At 41.2% G+C, this 17,411-nt stretch overlaps 1 protein-coding gene across 3 annotated transcripts in view; it reads left to right on the plus strand.

Moving 5' to 3' along the window:
* TTLL4 (tubulin tyrosine ligase like 4) overlaps nucleotides 1–11,029 on the plus strand; it is a 33,782-nt gene extending 22,753 nt beyond the window's left edge. For 2 of the 3 annotated variants that reach the window (XM_072961663.1, XM_072961664.1), the window contains exons 14-21: nucleotides 5–142; nucleotides 1,456–1,558; nucleotides 2,200–2,410; nucleotides 2,554–2,624; nucleotides 3,176–3,261; nucleotides 3,584–3,830; nucleotides 5,145–5,248; nucleotides 10,620–11,029. In XM_072961663.1, coding sequence (XP_072817764.1) covers nucleotides 5–142; nucleotides 1,456–1,558; nucleotides 2,200–2,410; nucleotides 2,554–2,624; nucleotides 3,176–3,261; nucleotides 3,584–3,830; nucleotides 5,145–5,198 — 910 coding nt within the window. In that variant the 3' untranslated portion in view covers nucleotides 5,199–5,248; nucleotides 10,620–11,029. Of the gene's footprint in view, nucleotides 1–4; nucleotides 143–1,455; nucleotides 1,559–2,199; nucleotides 2,411–2,553; nucleotides 2,625–3,175; nucleotides 3,262–3,583; nucleotides 4,115–5,144; nucleotides 5,249–10,619 lie in introns of those variants that run through there. The other variant, XM_006207249.4, reaches the window with a different exon arrangement.
* The last annotated feature ends 6,382 nt before the right edge of the window (nucleotides 11,030–17,411 follow it).

The following is a 17,411-nucleotide window of genomic DNA, read 5'->3' on the forward strand; positions in this document are numbered from 1 at the left end:
GAAGCCTCCACTCCAACTCCCCACTGGACATCAGCATCAAAGGCCAGATGATCCGTGACCTTCTGAACCTGGCAGGCTTTGTTCTGCCCAATGCAGAGGATGTCACTTTCAGCTCTAGCAGCTCCAGCAGCTCCACCACCAGGTCAGCCTCCTTGCTTGTCTGCGGCTCAGCTGTCAGCATGAGTGGCTCCATTGTGACTCTGGGAAGGGATGGTGTCTGGGCGTTCCCTCCTGCTTGGTCTCCCTTGCTGCTCAGTCTGCCCCTGCAATATACCCACTGACCACTGCCAAGTCAGTGCTCTTTAAAGCATGTTTGGTTGATTACTTCCCTACTCAGGAGTCCCCTTAGGGCCTGGGGAATCAGCTTTAAATTTCTCAAGCAGACATTTGAGGCCCAGGCATTCCTTTCTTTACTCCTCTTCCCAGCTCCTGTGCTCTGACAAATTGAATCACTCATAGAATCTCAAGGTTGGAAGGATTCTTAAGGATCCGTTAATCCAGTCTCCTCCCTGAAGCGTTCGCTGCCTCTTATTGTTCCCCTATAGTGTCCCCTCCTCTGCTCATGGGGTTTCTTCCTTCTGAAATTCCACTTCAGCCAGGCCTCCCTGTTGTAACTTCAAGACCCATCCTCCAAGACTACCTGAAGGCAGCATCTTCATGAAACCAGCTCAGTGTGGTCTCTCTCCTCTACACCCCCATAGCACTCAGAACTGCTCTTGAGGAAAGGGAGCTAATATTTAGTCAGTACTTGCTATGTTTAAGGAAAAACCTATAGCTTATCCCCATAGCAGCCCCATGAAGTTGGTATTAGTATCCTTGGTTTACAGATGAGGAAATGGAAAATCACTGGGATTAAGTAATTTATCCAAGGTCATTTAGCTACAAAGTTGTAGAGTTGGACTTCAAATCCTAATTTGTTGGTAACAAAACTTGCTTTCCCCACCATACCTTATGGACTTATATTTGGCTCTGTGCTATAGCTGTCATTTGACACTTGCCATTCTGTGAGCTCCTGGGAGGCAATCTTTTTGTCTTTCTCAGTAGTAATTATAGTAATGTGGATGACAAAACTGAGGTGCAGGGAGGTTAGGTAATTTGTCCAGAATCAGGTAGCCAGTAGGGCCAAGCTGGATATTTAGTAAGTGTTCACTAAATTAAACTGAACTGAAGTATACAGCAATTATTCCATGGTCCTCTTTTTTTTTTCACCATTAAAATGCAATTTAAAGAGTGTGCTTTGTACTCTTTTGGTTCTTCCATGGTACTTGAGTCTCAGATAGACTACTTGAGTGGAGTGCATTGCACTCAGATCTACTCAAGTAACAATCATCTGTCCATCCTTCTTTGTCTTCTCTTGAGAAAGCTGTCTTCCTGGGCTGGACCCTTTCTCCACATATCCTCAGGATGTGAAGCTGCTGACCTTGCCCTTTGCCCCCTTTCCACCCCCTGCCTTAGCCTGCCCAGCTCCCTCAGGGACAGATGTCAAATGGCCCCCGAGTACTTCACTGCACAGAAGATGAAGAAAGCCTATTACCTAACCCAGAAAATTCCTGATCAGGTAGGAGACTGCCTTCACCCCAGTAGCAGCAGAAATATTCCCTGGTCAAACCTGGGCGACCCGAAGGCAAGCAGCTTTTTTTCCCTCTGGGGCAGGGCTTCCTATGATCCCCCGATGTGCAAGGATTTGTTGGCATGTATGTCACTCCAAGAGAAAGTCGATGGCCTTTATTATGCGTTCAGCAACCACTGCTCTTACCTAAATGCTGTACCAGCTCACCCTTCTTGTCAGAGCCATAGACCCTTTGGGTTTCTTTCCCTGAGGGGCACTGAGCCCTTGGAAGGCTTGATTTTCTCAGAGCAGATGAGGGAGCCAGACATGGAAGAGGGGGAGACACAAGGCTATGGACAAATCTGAGTTGCTGGATTCTGATCTTGACTTCATCCAACAAATCACTGAGTCTCTGTGCCCCCATGGCTCTTCTCACCCTGACCAAGAGTCTCTTAATTTCCCAGCTAAGCTCAGTAGGCTTGGGAATGGATGAGGCCCAGAGCTAGCCCATCAGGCTGCCTTGGTGGTCCTTTGAGAGTTGTGGAGCCTTAGGACCCCAGAGCTGTACTCCTGGTCCCTCAGCTTCTTGATTCTCTGCCTCTGGCTTACACTCTCTGCCACCGTTTTCCTCCCTGTTCCTTGGGCCATAGGACTTCTATGCATCTGTGCTGGATGTCCTAACACCAGATGACGTTCGGGTTCTGGTCGAGATGGAGGATGAGTTTTCTCGCCGTGGACAATTTGAACGAATTTTTCCTTCTCGAATCTCTTCTCGCTATCTCCGCTTTTTTGAGCAGCCACGATATTTCAACATTCTCACCACTCAATGGGAACAGAAGTACCATGGCAACAAGCTCAAAGGTGATGTGTCCCCGCTGCCCACACGAAGCCATGTTTAATGAGAGATTAAATCCCAGTAGACCAAGAAATGGGCCTCTCTGGCAAGAAAAATAGACCAGTTGATTCCACTCTCTTAAGTCCCACCCTTGTTAATCTTGTCCTAGGAGTAGATCTGCTTCGGAGTTGGTGCTACAAAGGGTTCCACACAGGAGCCATCTCTGAATCTGCTCCAGTGGTGAGTGATGCTATTGGAGTGCAAGGGGACAGCTCCACCTCAGGCTTTTCCCTCTTTCACCTTAAGAATACAGTGGGAGTTGGGTGTAGGTCCGGACCCTCTCACTTCTTCCCAAAGTCCTGCAGGCCTGTGTGTTTCATGACCCTTCCCTTTCAAGGAATAATTGCCTCCAGGATTCCCTAGATGCCTTTCTTTCAAGGATCAAAAGTACTTTGTAGACTCTTATAGTTGATTATGATCAATTATAGAAACTACATATGCATGCTGACCCAGACTGAGGGCATGCACTCTAAATAAAAATAGAAGCGGTGTTAGGTAGTAAAAACAAAAAAGAAAGAAAGAAAGAAAAGAAGTACTTTATAGCCTCAACTTCTTGTCTGGATCACGAGAGAACCAAGATTTTTCCCCATATAGGCCCATGCCTGCAGGGTAGGGAAGGGATGAGCCCTTTGTTCCTGCAGGGGTAGAGCTGGGAAAGTGTCTTAAGACCCAAACACTCTCCCCTGACCTCTGTCTAGCCCTTTTGGCCTCATTATTTCGTTTGCTTTTAGTGGTCTCTCCCAACATCAATTCTGACTGTCCCAAAGGGCGATGTGACACTCAGTGCTTTCTCCAAATCGGAGACTGGCAAGCTGGGGTGAGTGCTGCCTGGGAAAGGGAAGGGTGTTGGGTGTGAGTTCAGGGAGTTTTCTTCCTTCCTCTCTTCCCAGACTATGATGAGATCAGCATTCTTCAGTTAGGGGTTGGTGGGAATATCAGATTATGGAGCCACGATATCCTCTTCCTGGTGCCCAGTGAAGCTGAGCTGGAGCACAAAATCATCCACAGAAGCAGGCACTTTCAGCTGTACTGACATGAATGTTGTAAATGCCTGGTCTAGACTCTGAAGGTAGCAGATTGTGGGTTAAAGTCTCAGCTACACAGTCTCAGTCCTTTCTCTCCCAACCTGTTCCCTTCAGAAAACATGGCTCCTCCGAGGGAAACATACCACTCTCTGAAGATGGGACCATGCCCAAGCCCAAGAAGATCCAAGCTGGCGTTTCCCTTTTCTCCAGGAAACCCAATTCCTCAAAGAACAGTGAGGACACCGGCAAAGAGCCTGGCCTCTCCACCCAGATGTTACCTGTGATCAAGTACTCTGGGCAGACTTCGAGACTCTCTGCTTCCCCCACCTCCCAGTCAACTGGTGACTCCCTCCTGGCTGCTGTGAGCCCATGACTGGCCTCTCTCCCCTAACCTGCCCAGGCGCACCAGCATTAGCTACCTCATGGGAACCGGCCAGCCGGCCAGCCTGAGCCCCCACCCCCTCCACCTTGCCCCTCCTCAGAGTATCTTTTGAAGTGGTTGAATTGTAGAAATGGGTATCTGGTGGGCTGGAGGGGTGGTGGGGACGGGGAGAAGGTGAGGAAGGTTCACTGGCTGACACCTCATATCTCAGCAGAGAAGCCTATGATGGCCACTCAGCCTTATAAAGCAGGGTTTGGTTTCTACCTTCAGAGAGCCATGTGTGGTTTGTTTTAGGCCTTGGTGCAGTGATTGAGTCACAGCTCAAGAGGAGAAAACATACTGAACATATTTGGGCCTGAAGTCCCTTGCTCTGTAATGACTCTGAAAGTCATTATTTCCTAAGGTTTCTTCGTCCCTCCTCCTCAACCCCCTGTCCTGAGAAGCAACTTTCAGGAACCTTCAGACTTCCTCAGTAGATAGGCAGAGGCCATGGCATGCTGAACCGATTTCCTGTCATCCTAGTCTTGGGGGCGTCACCACCTCCAGATCATTTGTGCTTCATATACTCACCCAGCCAATAGCGCTAGATCTTCCTACTCTGACCTTACATCACTCCTTGTTCAACCTTCTGGACTGCTCTCTCATGGATGTTACCTCTTCAGCTCTTGGCTTTCTGTGAGATGAGAGTTTCTGTGAACTTTATGAATTTCCCATGGCCTTAGTAAAGGAGCCCAGATAATCCCAATTGCTGTTGCTTTGTCCATATTTCAGAGGGTGCAATCCAAGAGGAGGGTAGAAGGAGCTGTGGTTTGCCCTGATTTCCCAATTTCCCAGGTTGCTAGGGCAGACTGGTGGCCTGGCAGGTGGGTTTTAGGAGTAGTCACTGCTGTGGAATGGGCTTCCAGTCAGGCTCCAGACTAAACTCTTGTGCTCTGAACTGGATCTGCCTCCGTCCCCAAGATTCAGTAAACAGTGAGTTTTCAATTAATGCTGACCCCCACTGCGTGAACTGTACGTACGGAGATCTCACAGGACACGCACAGCTTAACCAGAACCTCTACTTCTCTCCTGGGCTAGAGTGGAGCCCCGGGGGAAGCCAAGGTGGGAGAGTTTAGATCAGAAAGGATGTTTTCTCTTGGGATATGATCCTCCTTAACTGGACACTTCCTGGTTGTCCCTCGCCCCTCTCCCCAGCCCTACAGTCCCTTTACTTCATTTTTCTAGCAGTGGGGCCCAACACAAGCCAACTGGTCCCCTAATTCTGACACTCAAATTTTCTCTTTTGCGTATCAGGCAGGAAGCTCTGCTCATGGTCTCATCCTGGGCTTTCTCTGCCTTCATTTTTGAGCTTTGCAGAGATGGAAATTACGTGGCTTCATGGCTCCAGGATTTCTGTGGTGAGTTGGGATGGAGCTCTGGAAAAATCACTGAGAGTCCTGACTGGGTTCAAGGCCACATAGTTAATGTGTGAAGGTCATGTTGACAGTTGTGAAGAAAGCTTGATGGCACAAAGTCCAGGGACATTGCTGCTTAGTGGTAAGAACTTCAAAGTCAGGCCCGCAAGAGAGGTCCTGGACAGTCCTGTTAAAGCTCTTCTGATAGAATTGAAGCCAGCTCCCTCTTGCCCTATGTGGGTGCAATATTTTAGTGCAAATATTAAAACAAACTTTGTGACAAGGTAATAAGCAGCCTTCCTAAGAAAACTAGCCACCTGCTTAAGCAGTTCTATTGTGGCTGATCCTCTGGTGCCAGGGGTTAGGTGTGGAGGCCTGACTGAGCTGTGCTACTCCCTGGCAACCAGCTTCAATTCTTTGCCTTCTGAGAATCCCCAGATGGTACAACCAATCCATTTCCATTCCCATAACTGCAGAGGGACCAGCATTGTAGCACGATGGGAAGCAGGGCAGTGGGCAGCAGGGAAGGGCTTCGGAAATTAAATGAGTGATGAAAATAGAATATTCTTAGTAGATTAAAACATGTTTGCACATACTTATAATTTAAAATTTTCATCACCTTTGAGTATCTAATAGGTGTGAGTGTGTTGCTGGGTAGGAGAAAGGAATGAGGTGTGTGTATCATACTTCCCTTTCAACCTTGAAAGAAAGTTAAATCTTGCTTATTCAGCATCCAGCATAATATACTTAGCAATGAATACCCGCAATATAAGGTATTTGGCTAAATAAGGAATTTGGGGGAAGCAATGAGATTTGGGGGAAAGTTTAAATTTGAGGGTATAGTAGAGTAAATGTTTGTCAGTACATGTCAGTTTTTACCTAACTTGGTAATATACCCAGTCCCTGTTTGGAGAAAGGGGAGTGAGTGCTCCTGAGTCAAGGAATGAAGTGTACAGGGTATTTCTGAGACAGTGGAGTAAGGATTTGGGATATTGGGGCAAGGACAGTGGTCATTGTTTATTCAATTCAAATTCACTCAAGGTTGATCAGAAACTAAGGAACTTAGAATGAATACTTAATCAAGAGGTGGCATGGCGATAGGAAAAGAACATAGACCTTGGAGTCTGACCTTGGGTACAGACCTCAGTTCTGCTGTGTAGACTTGGGCATGTCATCTAAGTTTTTAGTCTGTTTTTAAATAATGAGAACTTAATACCTACATTGCAAGGTTGTGAAAATTAAGCAAAACATAGTAAAAGCACCTAGAACGTAGAGAGGACTTAATGCACGGCTTTTCCTTTCTCCATTTGCTATCCAAGTCCAGTTCTTTGGGTAGGGAAAGGCAGGCAAGAAGTGTAAAACCCTTTCCACGAGGGAATGAAGCAGCTGTAGAAACATTACAGAAGTGAAGAAGGCCAGAACAGGGCCTTCACCCCTACCTTCACCCCAGTGCACACAGAAACCCTATCACCATTATTCAGTCTACTGTTTCACTCTTTGTGGAGGATTTATTTCTTTGGTTAAATATTTCACAGACAAAAAACAAATTAAAAGTATGCGAATTGGGGTTCTTCAGTCCTATTCTGTGAGAAGTTTTGATAAGAAAGGGAAGCAGGGGAGCACCAGGTGCATGGGGGCTGGAGATGAGGAGCAGGTACAGAAAAGAGAGACCTTGAACTGGAGCCAAAGAGGTACCGACGAAACAGCTGTGCCAATGGACACTTGTTACAGGTATGTTCTTATGACTTTAGGCTATTTAGTTGAGGGTGATTGTCCCTCCTGTCACCCTAGCGAACTTGGCCTTTTAAATCCCCCTTTGGCAGTATGCACCCTCGTTAATGTCAGGCTCCTTTGACTTGACTGTTGATCAGCTTTGGAGCATTGAGAGCTGAAGCAGCCTCATGTTGTTCTTGGCAGATTTCTCAGAGGTAGAATATACATGAAGGATCAATAGCAAGGTCAGCGTTTACCAAAACCCATTTGTGCCTTAATTTTTATAATGGACTAAGACACGTGGAATGCTAAGGACTGTCATGGAGAAATCTAACACAGTTTTGAAAAAATAATGTCTAAGTTTCAACTGGTAAAGTGGGGAGACCAAAGGCTACTTCGTAGGGTGGTTACGAGGGTTCAGTGAGGGGTGGGGTAGCGGGATGTCCATAAAGCACCTAGCAAAGTGCCTGATACATATATAGTGCAGATTTTACATAGATTCTAAAACAGAAAAAATCCAAAACAGTAACATCACCAAAAACATTTTCATAAAGTAACAATAACATGCTATGTAACAGCATGTTACTATTACAGGGGTATTATGAGACTATTACAATAGCATGTTGCTGTTACAAAACAGTGATAAAAAACACTTTGATTCTGAACATGGAACAGCAAACTAGGTAATTTAGTCAAGATTATTAGAAAGATTGGAGCCCTTAACATTAGTTGTCAGAGAAGTGCAATTAAAACTATAATGATGCAGGCTGAGAAGCCAATGGGGTAAAGCTACCATCTGTGGGGTTATGACTGAACTTCTAAATAAGAATCCCACAAAGGCAGAACCATAAGGGCAAGTGTGGCTAAGCCTCCTTTGGCTGACCCCACAGTTCCTGCTGGATGCAGGCAGCCCTCCCTCCGCCATGAGGCCTGAGCAGAGAGCCTCTAGTCCAGATGGAGGGGGCTGCTCCCTCACATGTCGCATTCCTGGGGAACCTGGTGCTAAACCATTCGTAGACAATCTGCTTCTGGGTCAAGTTTGCTGTGTCATGGAACAGCTCCCTCACAGATCTATCAAAAGTCAGCCCTCAACATAAAGAGTTTGGGAAAAAATTAAAAGGCTAAATTAAAAAAAAAAAGCAAACCCAGAAAACAAAAGGAAAAGGAAAACTACGAGGAGACACCACTTACACAGTAGAATAGTTCAAATAACTGAAAATATCAAGTGTCTGAGAATGTGGCGTACATACATTGCTGGTGGGAATGCAAAGTGGTACATTGGAAAACAGCTTGGTAATTTATTACAAAGTGAAACACACTCAGCATATGACCCAGCAATTCACTCCTGCTTGCAAATGTTCACAGCAGTTTTATTCGTAATAGCAAAAACTTGGAAACAACCCCAGTATTCAGCAACTGGTGAATGAATAAACCAATTGTGATACATCTGTTCAGTACTACTTAGATATAAAAAAGAATGAACTAACACAGGCAACAACATGGATGAATCTCAAAAGCATGCTAAGTGAAAGAAGCCAGAAACAAAAGACTACATACTTTATGATTCCATTTATATAACATTCTAGGAAAGGCAAACTAGTGACAGAAAGCATATTAGTGGTGGCCAAGGACTATAGATGATGGAGGGGAGTGGCTGTTGAGGGGCACATTGGAAATATTCTATATCTTGATTGTGATGGTGGTTATATGATTGTACATTTGTTGAAACTCTGAATTATACACTTAAGATGGATGAATTTTATTGTAAGTAAAGCTGACTTTAAAAAGGCCAACAAGATAGCATTTCATGATGCATATGCAAGTTAAAACCACAATGAAATAACTCTAGAATAGTTAACATTTAAAAGGCAGCCAAGACCAAATGTTGGAGAGGATGTACAACAATTGGGACTTTCATATATAATTGTTGTGAGTGTAAAATGGTACAATCACTGTGAAAGTTTCTTATAAGTTAACACATATTTACCTGTGACTCAGCAATTCCACTTCTAGATATTCTCTCCTGGGCTTGATCAAATCATATGTCCCGCCAATTGTGTATTGTGGCTTTTTAATAATAACAAAAAATTGGAAACAACTCAAATGTTCTCAACAGAAAATCAGATGAACTATGGTTTGGAATGCTAGGCAATAAAAAGAAGCAGACCCACTGATTTATGCGACATGAATGAATCTCAGAACTGTGTTGAGTGAAAGAGGGCAGACACAAAAGAATACATATTGTATAGTTCTGTTTATGTGGAATTCAAGAACAGAGGACACTACCCTATGGGGATTAAAGTCAGAACAATGGTTCCCTGTGGGAGTTAATGGTATAGTAAGAAAAGGGGCACAAAGGAACTTTCTTGAGTTATGGTAATGCTCTGTTCTTGATTGGGATGTTGTAGATGATACACTAGTTAAAACTCATCAAATTGTTCCCTTAATACCTATGCATTAAAGATAGCAATTGTTTAAAATAGAGGTGAAATTGAGGTAACATAAAATTAGCCATTTTAAAGTGATAACTGAGTGGTATTTAGTATATTCACAGTGTTGTGCAACCACCACCTCTATCTAGTTTCAAAACATTTTCATTAACCTAAAAGGATACCAGGGCCCTACTTTCCTCCCCCCAGCCCCTGCTTTTGTTTTTCTGTTTCTATGGATTTACCTATTGTGGATATTTCATATCAGTGGAATCATACAGTATGTGATCTCTTGGTGTCTGACTTCTTTCACTTAGCATGTTTTCAAGGTTCATCCACTTTGCAGTATTTATCAGCACTTCATTCCTTTTTATGGCTGAATAATATTACATTGTATGTATTTACCACAGTTTATCCGTTGATCCACTGATGAGTATTTGGGCTATTTCTGTGTTTTGGCTATTGTGAATAGTGCTGTTGTGAACATGATTTTGAGTATGTGTTCATGTTGTATATATGTTTTTGAGTACCTGTTTTCAGTTCTTTTGGATATTCTATTAATTTGCTAGGGCTGTTGTAACAAAGCATCACAATTGGATGGCTTAGAACAATAGAAATTTATTGTCTCAGTTCTGGAGATTAGAAGCCTGAGATCAGGGTGTCAGCAGGGTTTGTTCCTTCTGAGGACTATGAGGGCGAATCTGTTCCATGCCTCTCTTCTAGTTTCTGGTGGTTTGCTGGCAATCTTTGGTATTTCTTGGCTTGTAGACTCATCACCCTGATCTCTGCCCTCATATTCGCACGGCATGTTCCCGTGTCCATATCTGTGTCCAAATTTCCCCTTTTCGTGAGAATTCCAGTCATACTGGAATAGGGCCCACCCTACTCCAGTATGACCTCATCTTAACTAACTACATCTCTGCGCTGTTCCCTAAAAAGGTCACAGTATGATCAGTACTTCAACATAGTATTTAGGGGCACACAGTTCAACCCATCACAAGCATATACCTAGGAGTGGAGTTCCTATGTCAGATTGGCTACTGATAATGCTATGTTAATGATGTTATCAGTCTGAGTTTGCAGCTCTCTGGAATAATTATGATAGCCGTTGAAGTATATGGTATATTTAGGGTTTGTAGTTCCCTGATGCCTATATCTGGGAGATTATTTTTCCCAAAGGTAGCTGCAACACACATGCAATTCTACAACTGACCATGCCACTCTTTCATCAGGAAGTGGAGTCTAATTTCCTTCGCCTTGAATCTGGGGGAGCACACGACAGCTCTGACTGAAAGAGCGTAGCATCACTTTTGAAGCTGGGTCATAAAAGATCATGCAGCTTCTGCCTTATTCTTTGGAACCTTCATGCTTGCAGTCCTGAGCTGCCACATGGTAAATCCTACCCTGCGGCTGCCATGCTATGAGGAAGCCAAGCCACAAGGAAAGGCCATGTGAGGACACTCTGGGCAACAATGCTTGTCTCTGAGTCATCAGGCACTTCCGGATTCTTCCAGCCCATGGCCTTTGTGTCTTCCAAGCTGAGGTCTCAGACATAGAACAAAAACAAGTCATTCCCACTATGCCCACTCCAAATTCCTGATCCCCAGCCTCCATACCCATAATAAAATGATTGTTGTTTTAAGTTGCTACATGTTTGGGCAGTTTGTCATGCAGCAATAGCAAAAGTCTAACATAAATTTTTGGTTTTACTGTATAGTACTAGAATGTTAGAACACTTTAGCTCCATTTACCCCTTCCTGTCTTTTGCATTATTATTGTGATATTGTGATTTATAAGAAATACACATTTGGTCATTCAGATGACCAAAATATATTTCTCATACACATTTGGTCTTCATCCATGGTTCTGGGCTCACAGGTCCCAAGCCTCTTGGAATGTCCTGAGTGATAAGAGCAATAGGAGAATCTTTTGTTATAGTATTTGGTCTCTTGTCCACAGTTCCTGAAAATGCTTTAGAGCCATAAAGGTGAAATGCTTGTCTTGCTAGTCATAACAAGCTCCTTTCCACCACAACTATTTATGTTAGTTAGGTGGCTTTTGGAAAGCACCTATGGATGAGGGCTGGTTGAAAGGGGAACCAATCATGCGTAGAGGTTGGAACTTTCAGTTCCACCACCTGATTTCCAAGGAGGGGCTGGATGTTGAATCAATCACTGATGGCCAATGATTTAGTCAACCATGCCTATGTAATGAAGCCTCCATAAAAATCCAAAAGGAGGGCTTTCAGAGAGTTTCCAGGTTGGGGACCAGAATGCTTCCATGTGCCACCATGCCAGGGCCAAAGTCCATGGATATAGAAACTCCTTTGTTCCAGACTTTGTTCCAGCCGGCCCCTTCATCTGTTGATTTGTATCCTTTAATATCCTTTCTAATAAACCAGTAATCTAATGAGCAAATGGGTTTTCTGAGTCTGTGAATCACTAACAAATTAATTAAACCTCAAAAGAAGGTCATGGGAACCTCTGATTTATAGCCAGTTGGTCAGAAGTACAAATAACTTGGATTTGTGACTGGCATCTGAAGTCCAAGGAGGGGGTCATTGAGAACCTCCAATCTAACTGGTTGGTCAGAAGCACAGATAACAACCTGGGCTTGTGGTTAGCATCTGGAGTGGGACTGAGCCCCTAACCTGTGGACTCTGATATTCTCTCCGAGTAGATAGATAGAATTGAGTTGGAGGACACACAGCTAGTGTGGGAACATTGCTTGTTGAAACACCCACTGCCCCACCCCCTGCTATTGGAATTGCGTGAGCAGAACCTCTTAATTACTGATGTACATTTTAATTCTTCATATATTGCAAGGCTGCTGAAAGCAACATTCTGTTTTGGGTAGGCTTTTCTCCTTAAATTTTCAGTCTCCCATGCTTGAAGAATTTAACTAAGGCAGGTGCCTTTCTCTGGGTATCACAGAGCACAGCCATTAAGAACTATACACCTTCACTGATGCCAGAAGGTCTCCCCCAGACCTCAAGAAAAGAAGGAGAGAAACCAAATGCTTTGTATGTTTTTCGACAAAATAATTGATACTCACTGGTTCTGCTAATTTTAGGAGGAAATTGTCTTGCTTTGACATCGGTCTACACTGCACAGTCTTTAAAGGGAAGAAAAGTAATTTATCCAGAGTGAGAATCTTACTTTTACAGGTCAACCGGTAGAGGAACCAGATCAGCAACCATGCTGTCATGCTCCTGGGTGGAGATATTGTAAATAAAACAGGAACTGGTGGTTCTTCCTTTGCTATCTCCCAGAAGCAGGGTGCCCACCCACTCTGCACCTGTGGACTATGGATGAAACTCAGGGTGGGATGAGACTACCAAACTAAGACTCAGAACCTTACTAGAAGAAAAGGATCCAGGCTCCTTGGGAGAAGAAGTAGGATTTTCCTGAGGAAGAGAAGGTAGAGTTTCTCTAGTTTGAGATCTGAAGAAGAGGATGAAAGAGGGACACTAAAACCAAAGTATCAGGGAACCTGGTTAGAAGCATCTTGAAGCACAGAGTCTGGAAGGTCTAGGCCACCAGCTGCCTCCCTTCATGCAACCTGAAGAAGAAGTGAGACTTGACATGTTTGATTCTCCTACATAGTTATTCCCCTCTGGAAATATCTTTACATTTTGCCAAAGGAACATGTGCTGTTTGGTATGTTGGTCCTGTGAACACTAAGGAGGTTGAGTGGCATGAGATAGAAGGGTCTGTTGTTCCCATCTCCTCCTGGCCTCCAGTGAAGATGAAGGGTCACCCTTGGGTGGACTGTAACTCTGAGCTCCAGGTGGTCATTGCAGTATCAGAGGATGACCTAGAGGCAGCTCCTGAAAGCTACATGGCACCAAAGGAATGTTCTAGAGTGAAATGGAAGATCAAATCTTCTGCTGAATCCTGTAATTTAAAGATTGTTGCTCCCAGATAGGAGATGGGGGCATCCAGCAAATTCCTGAGCTATTTAATAAATAATTTTGGAATAATTAGATATTATTTAATTAAATGGTGCTAGAATAATTAGATAATAAGTTAAGACTCTAGGTCACACCAAAACCAAAAATTAATTCCAGGTAGATTGAATTTCTAACTGTGAAAAAAAAATGTAGCAGGTAAAAAATGACACTATTGAATACAAGGTAAAATATAGGAGGGATTTTTTCCCCCTAATAATCTTGGGGTAGCCCCAAGCAAGATATGAAACTCAGAATTCATAAAAGGGAAAAATTCCAGATTGGACCACACAGAAATTAACAAAAGATACTCTAAATACAGCCAAGATATAGGGAACAGATGACAAGGAGAAAATACTTATAGTGTACATAACAGACAAAGATTACTCTCTCTAGTTAGAAAAAGAATACCAGCAAACCAATAAGAAAAGACAAAAAAATCCAATAGGAAAAAGATCAAAGGACATGAGTAAAGACTTCATAGAATAAATAAAAAGTCAATAAACATATTTTAAAAAAAACCAACCCTGAGCCTTTATAATATTTAAAGGAATTCACATTAAAGTATCAACATGATTTTTTTCACCTACAGGTGAAAAAAGGTTTATATAAATATAGAACAAGATTTGAAAGAATATGCACTAAATTATGAACAGTGCTTCGTTTTGAAGGAGTATAATTGGGGAAGCAAATCAACAGCCTTTAATTTTGTTACTTTATGTAATTTTTCAAGTGGTGGGATTATGGGTGATTTTTTACTTTGAGAATGTTATCCTGTACAATTTAATTCCTTGAAAAGACATGCAAGCATAAATTCTCTATTCTCAGGAGGTTTGGAAGGTTTTTGTTTATTTATTTTAATTTTCAAAATTACAAAAATGAGGGGGGAGGGTGCATAGCTCAGTGGTAGAGTGCATGCTTAGCATGCACAAGCTTCCGGGTTCAATCCCCAGTACTTCCATTTAAATAAAGAAGTAAATACATGAATAAATACATAAATAAATAAACCAAAACAAACAAACAAACCACAAAAATATGAGTTAAGTAAAAGAATTAGATCAGTTTTTACCTATTCTCACACCTCATACGAATTTTTATTCACACTGTTTGTCCTTGTACTTAATTCATGGATATCTTCAATTATACATTTTCCCCAACATACTTCTTTCTAGATATCCTCTTTCTCCTGAAAATAGAAAAGAAAAGAAAAAAAGAAAGAAAGGAAAAATAAAGTATTATATGTATATAAGAATTTAATTATCTTAATCATTATTATTGCTTTCAATAGTTTCTGGCCCTGGGTGAGGACCCAAGTGATCAAATCAATATATAGCAAGACATCACTTTGGGAAACAAGTTTTCTGAAATGTCAAAAGAAAATGTTCTTGCTATGTGACTTTTGAATAAGCCAGTTGATAAAAACAAGGTATTACACAATTCCAAGAGTCCAAAGAGCATGCTGTGAAGTTGTGTCCCTGCCACCTTTGTCCCTGAGGCCAATAACTATTACGTGTTTCTTGTGTATTCTTCCAGAATTATTCTATGCCTGTGTAAGTACTGGCATATTTATATGGTAGCCTACCATACCACTGTTTTGCATCTTGCTTTTTTAATTAAAAAATATATCTTGGAAATTGTTATATATCAGTACATCTAGAGCTGTATCATTGTTTTTTAAAGCTGCAAATGATTCCAGTGCATGGATTTACTATAATTTATCTCATTAGTCCCCTACTGATTGGTTTAAGTTGTTTCCAATATTTTCTTTTAATGCTGTAGTAAATATCCTCGTATATTTGTGATGTTGCAAATGTGGAAGTATATTCATAGAAAAAAATCCCTACAAATAGGACTACTGGTTCAAAAGTAAGTGCACTTTCAGCAAAGGAAACTATAAGCAAAACAAAAAGACAACATGTGGAATGGGAGAAAATATTTGCAAATTGTGCAGCTGACAGGGGCTTAACTTCCAGAATATACAAACAGCTCATACAACTCAACAGTAACAACAAAAAAATCAAACAACCCAATCAAAAAATGAGCAGAAGACCTAAACAGACATTTCTCCAGTGAAGACATACAGATGGCCAATAGACACACAAAAAGATGCTCAATATTGCTAATTAGCAGAGAAAGGCAAATCAAAACTACAATAAGATATCACCTCACGCCAGTCAGAATGGCCATCATTAAAAAGTCCATAAATAATAAATGCTGGAAAGGGTGTAGAGAAGAGGGAACCCTTCCACACTGCTGCTGGGAATGTAATTTGGTGCAGCCACTATGGAAAACAGTATGGAGATTCCTTAAAAAACTATAAATATAGTTACCATATGATCCAGTAATCCCACACCTGGGCATATATTTGGAGAAAACTCCAATTTGAAAAGATATACACACCCCAATGTTCCTAGAAGCATTATTTACAATAGCAAAAACATGGAAGCAACCTAGATATCCATCGACAGATGGTTGGATAAAGATGTGGTGTATATACACACACACACACACACACACACACACACACACATACACAATGGAATACTACTCAGTCATAAAAAGAATGAAATACTGCCATTTGCAACAATGTGGATGGACCTAGAGATTAGGATACTAAGTGCGGTAAGAGAGAGAAAGACAAATATCATATGACATCACTTATATGTGGAATCTTAAAAAATGACACAAATGAACTTATTTACAAAACAGAGACTCACAGACAAGGAAAAGAAACTTAAGGTTACCAAAGGAGGAGTCGGTGGGGAGGGAAAAATTAGGAGTTGGGGTCAGCAGATACAAACTACTATGTATAGATAAACAACAAGGTCCTACTGTATAGCACAGGGAACTATATTCAATAGCTTGTAGCAACCTATAATGAAAAAATATATATATATATCTGAATCACTGTGCTGTACACCAGAAACTAACAAAACATTAAAAATCAACTATATTTCAGTAAAAAAGTAAGTGCACTTCTAATTTTGAAAGCTCTGTAGCAATTTGCACTCCTTTGAATCTTGATTGAGAGTTTGTTTCCCTACATCCCAAATACATAATGATACCAAGCTTTTGATCTTTGTCAATCTTAAAGATGAAAAATGGTTTCTTCTGATTTGTCTTTCTTATTATAAGTAAAGTTGAACATTTTTGCATGTGTTAAAGAGCCATTTATAGTTCCTCTCCTATGAATTATCCATTAATGATGTTTTAGTTTTTATTTCATTTCTTTATTTGCTTTTAAACTTTCACTCAAATTATAAAAATAATTTTTGCTATTTAAAGATTCTCTTTTTAGGTAAGAAAAAAAAAATCAAGCTACATGGTGTTTATGAGACATACTTCTAAATCAAAATAACCTAGAATGATAGAAAAATAGAGGGATAAATAAAAGATACGTCAAACAAATGCATAAAAAATAAAGCAGGAGTTAACAACATTAAAGTCAAACAAACCAAATTCAAAGCAATTTAATATTTCAAATGTATAAAAGGTGATACCCATCAAGAATCTATAATAGTTATGAACCTTTATGAACCTAATAACAGATCTTCAACATATAAAACAAAAGCTATTGAAAATACAACAAGAAAAATAGACAAATCCACAAAGCCATATTATTAAAAATCCAGAAATTAACAAACAAGTAGACAAAAATAAGTAAGGCTACAGAGGATTAAAATAAAATAAAATAAAAACACCTTTGTGCACAACTCAGGTTAAAATGGAAATTACAAACTATTGGGAAATGAATGATAGTGAGAAAAATTGTGTACTGAATCTTGCTGGATATGGCCAACATAGTATCATGTGAAAATGTATACCATTAAGTCCATTTATTAGGAAATAAGAAAATTTCATTAAGCAGTCATTTTTTAAGAAAGGTTAAACTATATCAAGAAAATGAACCCAGATAGGGAAAAAAATTAAAAGCATAAATTGGATTTCCACTTCTGTTAATATTGAACTCAGTTCTCTCTTGAAGAATAACATGAAAAAGCTGAATAAAATATAACCAGCATTTACTTGAAGGCATCAGCATCAGAGAACAAACAAGATAATTACCAGGAGAACC

This window comes from Vicugna pacos, chromosome 5, assembly GCF_048564905.1.
Source record: "Vicugna pacos chromosome 5, VicPac4, whole genome shotgun sequence".
Classification (NCBI taxonomy): Eukaryota; Metazoa; Chordata; class Mammalia; order Artiodactyla; family Camelidae; genus Vicugna; species Vicugna pacos.